At 31.2% G+C, this 18,501-nt stretch overlaps 1 protein-coding gene across 7 annotated transcripts in view; it reads left to right on the forward strand.

Annotated features, from left to right (window-relative positions):
- Positions 1 to 18,501, forward strand: part of LOC119616373 (band 4.1-like protein 4) — a 112,241-nt gene that overhangs the window by 92,525 nt on the left and 1,215 nt on the right. For 4 of the 7 annotated variants that reach the window (XM_037972730.1, XM_037972732.1, XM_037972733.1 and 1 more), the window contains one exon: positions 8,758 to 9,827. The exons of the other annotated variants lie outside the window; for them this stretch is intronic. In XM_037972730.1, the coding sequence (XP_037828658.1) occupies positions 8,758 to 9,827 (1,070 nt within the window). The remainder of the gene's footprint in view (positions 1 to 8,757; positions 9,828 to 18,501) is intronic. 7 annotated transcript variants of the gene reach the window in all.

Here is an 18,501-nt window from a genome sequence, read left to right on the forward strand (position 1 = left end):
CTTAAAAACCTGCAAAAAAAAAAAAGATAGAAATCCATAGGATCTAAACTGTAATACAAATAATATTCACACAACCATCCAGCCAATCATTTGTTCGTATATTGGTTTTTGTAACGCACATAACGAAGGAAATGAACATTATACACCAGCTTTTATGCTGATTTAGTAATTTTAGATTTAAACACATTACTCACACTTTTACACAGATATTTAGACTTATACACTTAACAGACACATGTAGATGTAAATACACGTACATACGTACTTACTTAAGTATTCAGTCATTCAGACACATAGACTTAGCTTTCTATTTTTTTGCTTGTGAGGACTAAGATCAGTTAGATCAAACTTGAAGAGAGTTTAAATGAATTGTTTTTGTTTTATAAACTTCAAGTTTATATAAATTTATTTAAATTTAGTCATTACAATCTTTATTACCTAAAGATGTTAATGCGGTTTATGATTACCTGATAGATTACCAGGGTCATGGGAAGTAATCAGTTCACTTATGATTTTGTATTTACAGTAAAACTGCTAGAATATATTAAAATGAAAGAAATTTTTTGGAAGTTGTAGTAAATAACTTATTTAATATGATTAAGCTCCACTTTCCCTGTTATCAGTCCTTATAATTCACAATTTATTTTCCCAAATATGCGATTACAAATAAGTGCACATGTAAGCGCTTATGTATGTGGTAAAAATAGACTTTGTAGTCTATTATCTGTATACTCTAGTTCAAAGTGAAATTTCTCATAGAATCGAGTGTAAAAGTGTTTGCATGAGTGTGTTGGTTTCCATGGGTATCTATGGCCCTTTGAAATGTTACTTTAGTTAAATGTATGTTTATTGCCTTTTTTATAAATATTTACTTATAACTCATACTCCAGAAAATACATATTTACATATATTCCTATAAGTAGTGATACACACACACACTCTCACTCACTTGAGAATTACACTGTAAGTACAACAGCTACTTTGGTAAATTTTTATTTATACTCTCAGACATACTCTCGTACATCATCTGAAAAATACATACACATATAAGTAAAGGGGTTTCCAAAAGAAGGACTCGTTGGTGTTGACAGCAACTCTAAAGACCTGACCGGTTTACTTAAAACAAAGTAGCTTTCAGACTAGATGCTTAATTGATCGTACTTTAACGGAGACATAAAGCGATTACTAGTAATCTGTTTTACATTATCTTTTAATAAGCAGCAAATTCCAAATCTTTTAAAAGTGACGATTGACTTCCGTCCAGTTTACCTGGGATATATAAGGTAACTAATAGACATTGCATTGTATTACAAACAATAAATATGCGTCAATGGGCACCCATATTTTTCCTATAATAAGCAATCGATCGATTTCCGCATGAACAACATAACTCATAACAATCATCTCGCTCTTTTTGGCAAACCCTTTAAACTAAATAACAGACTCCTTGCGCTAGTATAGACAAGAATTTAATTAACTTTAATTTATTTTCCTTTTTTTAACAAACAAACATTAATTTTTCTCGTTGTTGTTGCTGTTGTTTTCAGTTTATATACATTATATTTCTTTTTGGATAACAAACAATGTTTATGTTAAAAATGAAAGATAGAAAAACAACAACAAACAATTTAAATGAAAACATTAATAAACAAATGCGAGTATGTAGAGTCGTAGTTGATATACACGACTTTATGTCTGCAAATATTCTCCTTTTTTGCTTCTCGATTTTTATTTTTTGTTGGCAAAGTTTTCGGGTTAAAAAAAGGGAAATTTTGGTTAAGAAAAAACAAAAATAAAACAACAAAATTGTTAGACAATAAAAATAAATACAATATATTGGCACAATACAATTTTAAAAGTTTGCTGTTAGAAGAATTTCTCTGGAATGGTGATTTCGTTGGACTAGAATTTAAATATTAAAGTAGTTTATTACCCAGTCTGGCAATGTGGTTATAAAGAAAAATTTTAATTTGTGAAAAATTTAAGGAGAAACTAAAAATGTTTCTACTTTTGAAGGTTACAATGTAAAAGAAATTTTTTTAGAACAGATTCTATGGATGATTGCTCATTGCTATTATTCAATTAAAACTCCTAATTCTACTATTTGGGGAGACCACACACTTCTGATGATTTCCGAGCGATATTGAACAATATCCTTGTGTTTTCTCTTCCATCATAAATTCTATTGCATTGTTGGTTCAAAGAGATATATAAATATCTTTCCATCTATACTACATTATAGAAAATACTTACAGAAATACTTGCTCAGAAATTGAAAAGGTTGCACTGGAAATAATCCATACTAAACTTTACGGAAAAAAATCGTAATTACATGTTTCGTAATATTTACGAAAATTTCGTGTATATTACGAAATATTATAATATATTAAATATTATATTATTTACACAATCACTGGACGTGTCTGATCGCATACCAGACACAGAATATGTCGGAAATTTTGAAACGCTGATCCAAGATAGAATGTCTTGGCCAAGCGGAACACTAGAACAAATACCAGTAGGAATTCGTTGTTACACGGATGGCTCTAAATTGGGGTACAAAGTGGGCCTGGGGTTCTAAGTATATTGAAGACCCAGAAACAGAAATATAGCATCGTTTACCTAATCATAACACAAGCTTCCAGACAGAAGTCCGAGCTATAACGGAATGTGTAAATTGGATTAGAATAAATATGGCACACACAGGGCTTAATATATTTACCGACAGCCAGAAGACAATTCAGGCGATATCAAGTGATAAAATTGAATCTAAGACCGTATTGGATCGTAAGAAAGCTTAAACTTAATATACTCTCCTAGAAGTAACGTTTACATCATATGGGTAACAGGCCACTCGGGAGTAGTCGACAACGAAAGGGCGAATGCAATAGCTTTAAAGGAAAGAGAGCTCAAGATAGCTAACCTGACAAACGCAAAACCATTCTGAATTTAAAATATGGGTGAGAGAGTCCCATAAGGCCTCTTGGAATAATGAAACGGTGGGTGGAATAACAAAGATCCTATGGGGTAACCCTGATAAAAACTAGATGAGAAATCTGCTCAAAATGAACAAGTCTAAAGTTAGTATGATGGTACGTATTCTGATTGGACATACAGGATTACGAGCACATCTACATATACAACATTGGACGTGGGGATTCAGACGAATGTAGAGCATATGGAGAGAACAGTGAAACTCTGGAGCACTTTCTTTGACAATGTCAGGCTTTCATCGAAGTTAGATCGAAGTATCTTGGAATTGGTTTTATTCCAGAAATAACATTCCCGACTAACACTGATTGGAAAATTCTTAGGAATTACGTCCAAGAAACTGAGTTTCTGAACATTGAAAAATAATACACTCAGTCAACAAATTTGTTTTCATGAAAAGGAGCGCACAACTGACCCTATAGTATCCTAGATGTATTTCTTCGGATTTCATGTAGTATACATCCTTCTATCAACCTAACCTCAGTCTGTGAAATAGTCTACAAATAGACTGAATTGCGAATCCGTAGACTAGTTTATAAACTAGTCTGTAAAGTAGCCTATAGACTAGTATGTGAAATAGTCTGTGGACTAGTGTAGGATCTAGGCCATAAACTAGTCGAATGTCTTTATGAAGTAGTGTATTGACCATGGTATAGTGTATGAACGATTGTGCTATTGTCTGTGACTATTCTTTGAGCTAGTCTGTGGATTAACTTTGTGCTTTGTCTGTTTATGTGCTTATGCAGTAGTTTATAGACTAGTCTGTGGATTATTCTATAGTTCAGTCTGAGGACTAATCTATAGTCTAGTCTAAGAATTAGTCTTTGACTTGTACGTGTGCTTGTCTGTGGACTTACTAAGTACAGGTTTATGAACTTCTTAGTCCGTGGATTAGTCTAATGACAAGTCTGGGGTCTATCGAGTATATGGACTAGTCCGTGTACAGTTAATAGACTAGTTCCTTAGATCCCTTTTCAGTTTCTTTTAAGATTGGCCCAACTGTGTGAATATGATATCAAGGACATTTTTGTCAATGTTTACACAATTTTTACACTATTTTACTTAGGTTATATAGAATCTCCGAATTGAATAGGAAAAAAACAACAAAAAATAAACTAAGTCAAGATAGCCTTTATATAAATTTATTTGTATAAATATTAAACATACGTGTTCAACATGAATGCAGTTTTAATTAAAAGAAAAATCAAAGTCAAATTACTTAACAAAATACTGAAAAGAACTTTATTATTTTATATATATTATTTTAAGCGTAATACTTTTCAATTCTATCTAACTATATAGATACGGTTTATCCTTATATGCAGTTGAAAGTGAAACATACAAGTGCTGATGTTTCTACTTAGTTCAATTTATTTGATGAAAGTAATGAAATGATTGAAAGAATGAAGCCTTAACAATGAACATCATTATCTTTATCATGTGTATGAAATACATGAGTATTCATAAGATGTTTTTAGTTTTAATTTGATATTCATGCTATGATCTCTTTACTTCAATATATGTGTATGTATGAAGATATTAACTTAATTTTCAAAAAGGCAGGTTCTTACAAATGTTTGTTAAGAGAGGTAAGGGAAAAGCTAATTTCGTAAATACTTGAAAGATTTAGAACTAGGGGATTAAGACATTATTTTCCAAGTATTTTAGACATTTGATAAAATATTTTTTTGTTTGGTTCTTTGTAGTAAAAACCTGAAGAAAACTAAATATATAGAAATTTTGGCTACAAAAACGATTTGCAAATTTGGCATGTTTTATAACAAATCAGAAAGCTACATTTTCCCCTACTCATCACAATTTCATAACATGCTCATGTATGTTTACATACACATTCTAACATATTTCCAAACGTATCTTATTTTAACATTATATTAGTTTTATCATATTCATGTTCATTTATACTTAAGTAAACTACAAACACTACTACTAAATAGAAACAACAACAACAACAATTTAGTTTGAATGGAACTATTACTTCCATTAACTCTTTGCAATGTATTCGAAACGTATAAAGAACTACTATTAGTTTGAGAAACAAACAAAAGAAAAGTTAAAGAAAAAAAAATACAATTCAACTCAATCGATTTTCATTCATTTCAAATCATTTATTCAACAAAAGTACGTGACATTGTTTGTTTGTTCTGCTTTCAGTGTAGTTTTCGTTTGTTTTTTCATTAATTTAACTAAAAACAAAATCAAATTGTTTACAGTGATACAAACTTATAAGTATGTTAAAGGGGATTCTTTCAAAAGTTTTGTAATTATATACATAGTATACGTTTGATTAGATTAATTAATATATATGTATTTTTTTGGCTGAAGATGTACTTACATTGATTACATTGAATTGATTAAAATCAGCATAACTGAAAAAGAAAAATAAATGTTAGTTTTTATTAATATAATGAATAAATTTCAATATTGAATAAAAATAGAGTATGAGTAATATTAATTAATTTATTTTATTAAATATTACGTATACGTATACGTATTAGTTTAAGAAAGTGCAATTGATATCCATGAAACAACAAAAAAGTAATAGAGTTTATTTTAATATTTAAAGCTAATATAAGTTTTTGTTGGTAAGCGTATGAGTAATGTTAATTACATTGTATTATTCCATATTACTCATACGTATTACTATAGAAAAGTGCAATTGTGATTAATAATATAGCTAAAAGAGTGATAGTGTTTATTTTAATATTCAAATCTAATAGTATTATATGTTGATGGGCGTATGAGTAATATTATTTAAATGGTTTTATTAAATATTACTCATACGTATTAGTTTCAAAAAGGTGAAATTGAAATCAATAAAATGAAAGCAAAACAAGGTCATTGTTTATGCTTATTATGTTAATTTTATGGAAAATTAAGTTTTATTGAAGAAGTTAATTAAATCTTTTTACAAGGACACTGGGTTTTGTATCTTATCCATCATTATTAACTATTTTCGATTAAAACTTTTAGGCCCATTATTACAACTTGACAATAACTAAATGTAGACTTTTATAATGCATATAACTCGCTTTAAGTTACTTTAATTGCACGGCATCTTTACTTTAGGCGAACTGACTAAAAGCGGTTATAGGACATATCATCAATGTATACTGGACATATTAGAAGGTTATACACAATCATCGGACGTACCTGATCGCATACCAGACACAGAATATGTCGAATAGAATGTCTTGGTCAAGCGGAAAACTAGAGCATCCGTTATTACACGGATGGCTCTAAATTGGGGAACAAAGTGGGCCTGAGGTTCTATATTGAAGACCCAGAAACAGAAATATGCCATCCTTTTACCTAATCATAACACAAGCTTACAGGCAGAAGTCCGAGCAATAACGGAATGTGTAAATTAGATTGGAATAAGTATGGCGCTCACAGCCCTTAATATATTTACCGACACCCAGAAGGCAATTATGGCGATATCAGGCGATAGAATTAAGTCAAACAGCGTATTGGATTGTAAGAAAGCTTTAACTGAATATTCTCCCAGAGGTAAGGTTTACATCATTTGGGTACCAGGCCACTCGGGAGTAGTCGACAACGAAAGGGCGTATGTAATAGCTTTAAAGGGAAGGGGGCTCGAGGTAGTTAACCTGACAAACGCAAAACCATTCGACGCAACAAAAACTGAATTTAAATATATGGATGAGAGAATCCCATAAGTCCTCTTGGAATAATGAAACGGTGCGTAGTACCACAAAGATCTTATGAGAAAGTCTGAAGTTAGTATGATGGTATTCTGAGTGGACACATAGGATTACGAGCACATCTATACAAAATTGGCCTTGTGGATTCAGACGAATGTAGAGCATTTGGAGAGGACAGTGAAACTCTGGAGCACTTTCTTTGCCACTGTCAGGCATTCGAAGTTAGATCCAAGTATCATCCTGACTAACATTGATTGGAAAATTCTCAGGAATTACGTCCAGGAAACTGAGTTTCTGAACATTGAAAAATTATATACTCAGTGTACAATTTTTTTCATGAAAAGGAGCGCACAACAGTAAACTAGATGTAATTCTTCGGATTTGATGTGGTATACATCCTCTTATCAACCTAACCTAACCTAATTGTACTTTAGTTAAAGGATATCGATAAAGCATAAGGAGATCTTTCCCCCAGTTTATCTTCCCGTATACATATAATAACGAAAAGCAAACTATCGGCTTTATAAAACACTACCTTTACTAATTGTGAAGTTGTAATAATGAGCCTTAGTGCAATAACTTATCAGATACCATTACAATCTTCAGTAGAATTTAGTGAACTCCATCTTATGATGACAAATGTGAACCTTTAATGGTTTCACAGTCATACTCAAGAGAGGTTGAAAAACATGTCTTACATTTTCATACATGATTGTAAAAAACGGAGTTGCTATAAATGTGCAGTGTAAATAAATGTAAAAGAATTAAGTATTTATTTTTACTTCAAGAGACATTTTTAAATATTTTATCAATCCATTTGTCAGACAAAAAAACCAACCTAATTATTTACCTTTCAAATGAATATGAAAAAATTGCTATAAAAAACATATCATTAAAAATTTGTAACTAAAATACAGTTTTACGTTTGTAAAAAAACAAGGATTTCAGTTATAAATAAAAATACAAATATTGTAAATTTTATTATTATTACAAAAACAAATTTTAATGCATGGTAAAGGAGATTTTTCTCATAAAAAATTTTTTTAAGTGTTTTTGTAATTGATATTGAATGTTTTCTTTTTGCTCGTATTTACTATTTTATATTTATTTCATTTGTATACTTTATTTATTTGTGTATGTTTTATTTAAATAATACTATATTATAGTTGTTTTTGTATTATTATGATTGTTTGATTTAACAATAAATAACAACAATAATAATAAATATAATATAGACATCATTAAAATTGCATGGCATGGATGTGGAAAAAAAAATTCACAAAGCTTAAAGTTGTAATTGAAAAAATATATTATAAAATATTTACAGCACAGGAAACGAACAATAGAAAAGGAAGTTTGTAAATATTGTTATAATAAATTAAAAATAAATGTTAAAAAAAAGAAAACTCGGGTAATAAATTGGAGTAAAATGCTGCAGGCAGCTTTAATATTTTATTTGATAAGTCGGCATAAAAGCTTTAGAAATTGGTCCCCTAATAGAAATGCGATTTATAATATTTAAAAAAGGGAATTTTTAAAGCATTGTTAATATTCTAATATATTTGTATTTTTTGAAAGTTTTATTTTAGGGGATAAGATAACAAGAAATGTAATTGTTATAGGTTGTTAATTTGTATAGAATGAATAAATTTTTGTGGCGGAAACAAATTAAACTAGGTCAATTAAGTTAAAGATTCGAAAAGAACTATTGAACTAGTTCTTCGTATAGAACTGATCGAAAGTTTAATTGATACAATTTTTAGCAGTTTCTAGGGCATGTATTTCTGTAAAATATTTGTTTAAACTTTTACACTCTCTTTTTACATATTAATACAAAACTAAGCATGATTTTTTGTTCTATTTATAAGTGTGCCTCTAAACGAAAGCATGTTTATTATGTGTCCTTTAAAAAAAAAAAAAAAAAAAAACACAAATATTTGGAATGCATCTGTATGTAAATCGAAATTAAATGAACCCCCTTTTTAAGTATTTACAATATTTTTCTTGTTTTTTTTTTCTCCTGCCCATAAATACTTTATGTGAAACAATATATTTTGGCCACCACAACTTCCCACCCCTGTAGTCTAGCAATATAAGCAACAATACAATTGGCAATGATAGGCATACACCGACTACAACAATAACTACTACCACCACGAACACTTCTAGCTCTCAGTCACGCTCGACCACCTGCAGCGAAGATGATTTGGAGGAAATCGATGAGGAACCCAGTCACAATTTAGACAATGAAGACGAAGAGGACTTGTATGATGGTGAAGTATCCTATGATGAGTACGATGATGGTTGTCACGTCAGCAATGTAAATAATAATGAACAATTGTCACTAACAAAGGATACGAATAGAATAGATGCCTCAAGGACTTCCTCATTAAACTCACCAACAATTAGACATCTATCGTCATTGGCTCATCATATTAATTTAGATAATTCGAATGTCAATAATAACAATAATCAACAGCAACAGGAACAAGACCAACAACAGCAACAAAATTTATTATCCCCTAATGCTAATACGAATTTGAAATCAATAACAAATTCCTCCACCAGCAACAACCATTCATTGCATACAAATAAACCAGTTGTAACAACACAACCCACAAGCCCCACTTTGGTTAAAACCTCAAATTGTAATAATACTTGCAGTAGTAGTGGTAGTAGTATTGCTAGCCATAACATGCAACAAAATTCTCATCATAATCAACTGCAACAGCAACAACAACAGCAACTAAATCATAATAATTCTTCCCTACAGCAAATTGAAAATTTACCTCCCAATACGAATACGAATACAAATTCAAATTTCAATTTAAATTCTACCCAAACCCCAGCACCTTACAACAATCCCCCCCTAACGTATCCTTCTTCTTTTAACATAAATAATACCAGTATCACTAATACCCAAACACAAGCAAATATTGCTGCAACTGCAGCAACAGCATCACAACAATTATCATCAACAACAACAATATCATGCACTGCAATAGCAACAACTGCAACAACATTATCGCCACCACCACCACCATCACTACATTCAACTACTCGTAGTATTCAAAATCAGTTACAAAATCAAAATCAAAATATTTCCTCCAGTTTAGAGATAATCCTTTCACCAATTATCCAAAGTAGTAGACGGTAAGTTTTTATTTCAATTCCAATTTTTTTCTGTTTTTGGATTTCAAATTCCATTTTCAGTTTGGTTTTTGTTTCTTTTGTAAACAATTTTGGTTTGTATTGTATTCATTCAATGTACAAATATGTTGCTGTTGCATTTATTTTACTTTTTTTGTCTTTTGTTGCATCAATTTGTTTTGATATACAAGAAACCACACAAAATGTTCTGTTTTAAAGTTTAAAATATAGTTTAACCAATAAATACTTTAATATATTGTTATTAAATATTTTTTTTGGAAATGTTAAGATAATCCCCCTTCAATTTGTTGTTTTAGAATAATTAAATATTATTTACATAATGTTTAGAATTAAAAAAAGCAAAAATGTTCCTTCATTTACATTGAAAGAAAAACACGAATAATAAGATTTCTTATTACACTTCTATTAACATATCTGAAAGCCTTGTAGGAAGTAGAATAGAGGACAAATATGCCTCTTATTTAAGATAGTGTAAAGAAACTATGAGGCATATCTGCCCGTCTGTCTGTTGTTGGCGTGATATCATCCAGATAGTACAAATGGTAGAAAGATTGGTCCACGATTTCACCATTAGACTCCGAATAACAAACATCTACTCTTATTATTCATGCCAGAATCCTGAACTTCTTATAATAAAAAGTTACATTAAGCTACAAGGAAGGGTATCCCAGAGCAGTGTCCCAAAAAGATTAAAATATGCAAAAATTCAATCGCGAATGCAATTTCATTCTATTCGTTCGTTATAAAGTGTATATCCGTGAATTTTAGTTATTTTACAAAGAAGAATATTTCACAGCCATGTCCCATAAAGATCAACATATAAAAATTCATTCGCGAATGCAATTTTATTCAATTCGTTTGTTATAGAATTTATATTCGCGATTTTTTTTAATGAAAGATGTACAACAGCCACGCCAATAAAGATCAAAATATAAAAATTTATTCAATTTATATCCGTTCGCTATAAAGTTTATATTCGCGAATTTTATTTATTTTACAAAGAAGAATGTTCCACAGCCATGCTCATAAAGATCAAATTCAATCGCGAATGCAATTTTACTGAATTCGTTTCTTATAAATGTTATATTTGCGAATTTAATTTTTTTTCACATCGCGAACGAATTCAATTGGAATGCTATCTGTAGTCTGAAAAAGATGGAATAGGTTCTTGTCTAATCTTCACCATCTTAAAACTGTTTCAATAGATTCAGTGAACTATTTTCATTGACACGCCTCACAGACTTCTTTGTCACAGATCACATAAACATTACAGTTATGAAAATGAGAAATATATGTTCCGATAAACTTCCTCAACCCGGAGCATGTTTCCTTGATGAAAGACCCTTATCCTGGTGTATTGTAATCCCGGGGTAAAAAGGTGCTAGCAGTACCTCTAGTCTGCCTGGACTATAAACTGGTAATGTCACTTCACTCCTTGGCTAGTCCTTGATATGATTTGACATGGGGTCTAACCAGAGAACCATATAAACTGGTACTACGGGTGACCAGTTGTCCGCAGAACTTGTCCTGGCTGCTCAGATGGTTGAGGTTCTTTTGGGATCCACGTAGTGTCTGTTGTTTAAACCTAAATTCGTGGGAAGAGCAAATTAAGGTTAAAAGACTGATGCACGGTAAAATCTATATTTCGGGATAAGTTCGGTGCTGTTGCCGATTGACAACAGTTACCCCACATAGAAGTCACTGTGGAACTAAACGTTGGAAATGAGTTGGAGTTAATTGTATAGGAAACAGGATGAATGTATGATTATACGGGCCTTGCCAACCCGTATACCTAGAATGAGTATGTCGTATGTTGTTCTCTTATGAGTGTATCGGATAAACGTGAAGGGTACTGGGTTGAATGGTGTTGGATGAAAGGTATCTTATATAAGTGATACCATTGAATTTTCCTTGTACAGGTATGTTCAGGTTTTACTCTCTTCATAGCAGATTTCCCACAGTGTGTCCCTGTGAGTATGAACAAAGTCTCGGCATATTTGATGGATTCGTTAACGTCTCTAGGTGCTATTGCCGACTCAACAGAGGCCATCTCATCTACGTGGTTGTAAACTAAAGTGATGTTTTGCATCTCAGAAGCTCGAGCACTCGAGAAAAGTGCACGTATACTGAACCGGAAATTCATTGCATTGTACAACGGCATTGATCGCAATCGATTTGATTACAATTAACCCAACTAGATTGATTCCAATCCCAAGTACAGACCCTTTTACCCATACTAAACAAAACACTATGATCTTAACAAGACGATATTTGGGTTCCGATATATTTAATTAATACGAAAACAGACAGCACTACTTTCAGCTGTATAGCTCTTGAGTTTTTTTTTATAACCCAAAGGGTTTGATCCCAATCATAAGAACAGATGTTTATGCCACAGACCAAGTAGATCACTATAAAGCGATATTTGAGTTTCGATAATCCAGTTACATTTGTCCTTAGAGCATTTTGCTGATCTCAATATTGCATTGAAATGGCGTGAGAAAATTGCCACCTAGAACAAGTCTATCGCTGTGAAATAAACAAGATGAGGATCTATAATATGTATATATGGAACTGCAAACGGCTTATAACTAATGATGAGTTATTATAAAGGCGAGCCGTTCAATTTTGATCTTTAATTCTCTGTTACTATTCTTGACACAACTCTCAACTGGGATAAGAATTATAACATTATCTATATTATGCGAACTCTTGACATAACCTTCAACCAAAAAAGAACTTTAAGAACATATGAGGATTTTGAACAGCTTAGCTTCTGTGTTCAATACTCAACTATAATCAGATGAGGACTTTGAACGGCTTAGCTTCTGAACTAGGCCCAGTCTGACTCGTTGTCAGGCTTCCAACGCTTTGATGATCTTTTAATCACTTATTTAAACAATTTGTCAAAGAATGTCTAAAAAGGATCGTCACCATATAAGGTTAAGATATATAAAGTTGTATTTGAATATTCATCACCGAGTATTGCATTCCTATGAAAAATATCACTCAATCTCCCAGAAAGAACTTGAAATCATTGTATTTGAAAGATTGCTTATGAAAAGAGTTCTAAAGATTTCGTATAGTGAGATACCACTTACGTCCTTAATAACGTATTAGCGCCAGTACAGAGAATGAATTTTGGGAGTGGCATTGGACTACATTCATACAGGGATAATGAACATGCTGACTGTCAATAACTTTTTAGGTGGCAACAGCTAACTTTATTTCGGAACCACCCCAATATATTTAAATAAGCTCCCTTTTAAACTACTTGTATTCTAACAGATTAAAATATAAAAATATTATTGAAAATATCAAATTGAAATAAACTTTAGATTTTACAACCAAGACAGACACAGTCACATTTGCAAATAACCAATTTTAAACATCATTAAATTTTAAAATTTGTTATTTCTTTTTTACCATTTTAAATAATATTTAAATGGCAAAATTTTAATATGTAAAGCACTCAAATCCTATTAAGAAAAAACTGAATATATTTGATATTTTGCTTATTTAAGCAGTTTATATTTTATCTTAGAAAATAGTATTTTATTTAGTTTTTTTTTATATTAAAACAAAATAATAAGACCTTTTTTCCATTATGTAGAAAAAAAAAGGTCAATGTGTTTGGTTTTAGCATAAGTACAGAAAAAAAATAAAAATGTTGTCTTTATTTCTAAAACGTTATTAAGTCTATATAATATTTTCTTTATATTTTGCCATTTTCACATGAATATTAATATGTAAATTTTATACTAAAAGATTTTTTTTCAGATTTTATTCTGCAAATATTATCTAGTTTATGTGTCAATTTTGCTGATAGTTTTTTTTTTTTTGATTTCTTAGAATCTTATTATTTGAAAATTTTACTTAGAATTTCGTTTTGGACAGATTGTCATCTTTAATATTGGGTACTTTTGTTATTGTCAATGTGGCAAATAGATTCGTAATTGAAGATAGTTTGATAATGTGTATTTTTATATAAATAATAAAAAAAAAAAAGATTTTTTCTCATTTATTAAATTGTTGTATAATTTAGACAAAAATTATGAATATTTATATAGTTGTACCAGGCGTATGAGTAATAGAAAATACTTTTATGTTTATCATACGCTTAGAGGAATATGGTTATTGAGGATTATTTGCTGTGTAATCATGTTTTAGATTTTCTTATTATACCCTACTACTCCACTTTAGTGGGGAGGCTTAGAATAATTTTCTGGGTCGATTTAACTATGTCCGTCCGTCTGTCCGTCCGTCTGTTTGTCCGTCTGTTCGTCCGTATGTCCGTCCGTCCATGTAAACCTTGTAATCAAACTACAGGTCGCACTAAAGATAATTCAATGAAATTTGGTACATGATCTTCTACTGTCCCAGTGATGAAGCCTATTGAAAATGGTTAAGATCGGTCCATTATTTCACCTAGCCCCCATACAACTGAACCCCCGACTAGGGCTTGTTAAACCTTGTAAACAAACAACAGGTCGCAATTTTTAAGATAATTCAATGAAATTTGCCAAATGATCTTCTATTATACCAGAGACGAAGCCTATAGAAAATGGTTCACATCGGTCCATTATTTTACCTAGCCCCCATATAACTGAAACCCCCGAATAGGGCTTTTAAGTTCATAATTATGTTTAATATAATCGTATCTCGAACTACATTTTCTTCAGGTTTATAAATTGAAATGAAATCTTTTATAAAATATATTAATAAATTCATAATACGAAAACTCTTACAGTTCAGACCAGGTATATCTGGCAAAAAAAAAAAAAAATCAAACACAATTTACAAAATAAAACCTAACAACACATGAACAGTTCTAAGTATAAATTTCAAATATAAAATCCAGCTATAAAATGATCTACTTCATACTCCTATAACAGAATTTCCAGAAATTTAAAATTTACCGAAAATAATAATCATAAGAAACGAAAAATAAAACATCAAAATAAATAATGTATGAATTGTTATTGTTAATGGCTCAAAAAAAAAAATTGAAAATGATGATGGAAAAAGAAAACACACACACACAGACACTAAATTTCTACCATAAATGACTTGTTAAAGAAAAGATTCAATGACTGCTTGACTGTTGGCTGACAAACACTGAAGAGTTGTTTCTGTTTCCACCCTCCATTTCAACAAAAAAAACTCCATATATTTCTTTCCAACAGGAAATTATTATGAACAGAGTCTTATAAAAATGAGAAATAAATATTCTTTTTTTTCTCATACAAACTTCAACACGTGTGTTTCTTTTTGCCAAAAAAAAAAAAAAAAAAAATATTTATGAGTTGAAAACATTTACTTTTCTTTAAAATACAAATATTCCCCAAAAAAAGAATATTGTATCTGCTTACACTTGCTGGCTCACACTCCTACTTTTATTCTGTTCCAGACTATTACTTTCATTTTACGTTTAAACAATTTGTGTTTCCTTTTTTTTTGGAATTCAAATACTGAATTTTTATTTATTTCGTGCATCATTATTTCATACTTTTTGCTGTCTGTTTTGTCAAACAGCAGCTACATAACTTCTGTTAAATGTCGAAAGAAGCAAATCATTATACTCGTCAAATAACTTTTGATTTAGCCATACTCTTCCCATGTGTATGCTCCTTTGTATGTGCTACATTAAGAGGGAATATTAGATTTTTTCCTTTTTTTTTTTTTTTTGGTAATTTTTAAAATTTTATAAAGGGGAATTTTTGATTTTTTTTTTTTGCCAAATATTACCATTTATTTCGTTTGTTTCCTCAATTTGTTGAAATGTTGTCAAATTTGGAATGTTAGCAGCCGGTGAAGATGTTTAGCAGGAATAGGAAGAAGTATACGTTATGAATTCATTATTTTAATATACTCATAGAATTAATGTCTGTATTCGGTTACGTTTTGTGGAAACTAATGGGAGGGGAGGGGGTTTGAATCAGCATTGCATTTTATGGAAATACATAAATATTTATAAAATAAAAATTTAAAATTTTTCGTTTAATCATAAAATAAAAACTTAGATGAAGTTTATTTAGGGTAACACTGTTCCTCTTTAAACAAGTTATAGTATTTGGCCATTTTATTCTTATGCCTTTCATTCATATAATATAACTTGAGATGAATTAAACAAGACCTTTAAAAAATTCGACCAGTGAAAGGAAAGTGTAATATCAGTTTAGAATATCTAAACGGTGAATATTCAGCCTTGAAAAGAAAGTCAAGAAAACAATTTTAATCTCGGATTGAAGCAACCAGTGAGAACTTCATAACATGAAAGTCGTACAAAGTTGTAGACTGGGCTATGGACTAGTCCATAGACAAATCAGTAGACTAGTTCACCATCTAATGAGTAGACCACCCACCAACTATATATTAGTCTTAGACCAGTCCATAGTCTGTGCACTAGTCCACCAACTAATCAAGTAGACTGGTCTATAGATTAGTCTGCAGACTAGTCCATAGATAAGTCTGTGGACTAGTCAATAGACAAGTACATAGGCTAAACAGTAGACTAGTGCTTAGACTTGTCAGTAGACTAGTTCATAGACTATTCCATAATTCACACACTATTCCAAAGTCCATAGACTAGTCAGTAGACTAGTCCATAAATTAGTTGGTAGAATAGTCCAAAGAGTAGTCCACCAACTAATCAGTAGACTATTCCATAGAATAGTCAGTAGTCCATGGACTAGTCATAGATTAGTCTATAGACTAGTCAGTAGACTACTATTTAGAGTCCAAAGATTAATCCAAACGACTAGTCAATAGACTACTCAGTAGACTATTCCATTGATCAGTCATTAGACTAGTACATAGATTAGTCTGTAGACTAGTATCTAGACTAATCAGTATAATAGTCCATGCACTAATCCAAACGACTAATCCATAGACTACTCAGTAGACTATTCCATCAACTAATCAATAGACTAGTCAGTAGACTAATCCATAGATAAATCTCTAGACTAATCAATAGATAAGTCTGTAGACTAGTATATACATAGACTTATCAGTAGACTAGTCCAAAGATTAATCCAGAGACTGATTCATAGATCACGCCGTAGACTATTTCATAGTCTAGTCAGTAGACTAATCCATAGGCTAGTCAGTAGACTAGTTCATAGACTCATCAGTATACTAGTCCACCAACTAATCAATAGACTATTCCATCAAATAGCCTATTACATAGACTAGTCAATATACTAGTCCCTAGACTAGTTTATAGATTAGTCTACAGACTAGTCCATAGATCAGTCTGTAGACTTGTCCATAGACTAATCAGTCAGTCAGTTATCTAGTTCATAGACAAGGCCGTATACAAGTCCATATTCTAGTCAGATTAGTTCACCAACTATTTAATAGACTATTCTATCAACTAATCAATGACTAGTATATAGACTAGGCAGTAGACTTGTCTATAGACCAATCAATAGCCATAATAGATAACACTAATCAATAGATAAGTCTGTAGCAGAGATACTATAGAAAATATCGGCGGCGGCTAAATTGTCGGCTCAATTTAACTTTTTCTTCAGGTAAATTGACCTTATAAGCGTTTATTATATTGAAAAATCTCTGTATAATAGTCTGTTATATAGAAACCTGTCTCTATATAACTTTTTTCTGCAGAAAATTTATATTTATAGTAGTTTCCACTATTTTAATATTAGCACAATATTGAGTGGCCACTCTTTTGAATTTGCCATAAGAATTTAAAATAGTGGCAACTCCGTTTAAATTGGTGAAATTATTTTCTGAAATACATGTGCGATTCCAATCTTTATCAGCGGCTACGTTTAATCCGGCGTAGCTTTTGAACCGAAATAAGTCGGCGGCGGCGTGGCTTGCTAAATATTACCGGCGGCCAGCCGCCGTCGATTTGAGCCATCTCGTCTTGTATATGTGGTCTGTGGACTAGTATATAGACTAATCAGTAGACTCGTCCAAAGACTAATCCAGAGTCAGTAGACTAATACATAGGCTAGTAGAAACGATTAGTCCATAGACTCTTCAGTATACTAGTCCACCAAATAATCAGTAGACTATTCCGTCAACTAATCAATAGACTATTTCATAGACTAGTCTTTAGACTAGACCATAGATTAATTGGTAGACTAGTCCATAGATTAGTCTGCAGACTTGTCCACAGACTAATCAGTCAGTCAGTTGATTAGTTCATAGTCTAGGACCTAGACTAGTCCACAGACTAGGCCCTAGAATAGTCCACAGACTAGGCCCTAGAATAGTCCATGGACTAGTCCCTAGAATAGACCATGGACTAGGCCGTAAACAAGTTAATTTTCTAGTTAATAGACTACTTCACCAACTATTTAACTACTATTCTATAAACTAATCAATGACTACTATATAGACTAGTCAATAGGCTAATCAGTAGATAAGTCTGATTTGTCAACAGACTAGTAGAATAGTCCTTAGAGTAATCAGTAGACCATTTCAATATCTCGAATAAGTGAAAATTTGTCTCATAGATAGTTTGATAGCTTTCTGTGTTTTTTTTACCTCGAACTACTTTTAAATCCAAAAAGATATATATTTACCTCTAGTTTATAAACAACAACAGTTTAATATTTTATATTTACTATTTCCTTTTCTCTGTTACCATTATCACGACATTTGCATTGAATTTTACTTGATC

This window comes from Lucilia sericata, unplaced genomic scaffold (assembly GCF_015586225.1).
Source record: "Lucilia sericata isolate MDLA Ls3-8-SP2 unplaced genomic scaffold, ASM1558622v1 Contig000069F_arrow, whole genome shotgun sequence".
In the NCBI taxonomy this organism is placed as follows: Eukaryota; Metazoa; Arthropoda; class Insecta; order Diptera; family Calliphoridae; genus Lucilia; species Lucilia sericata.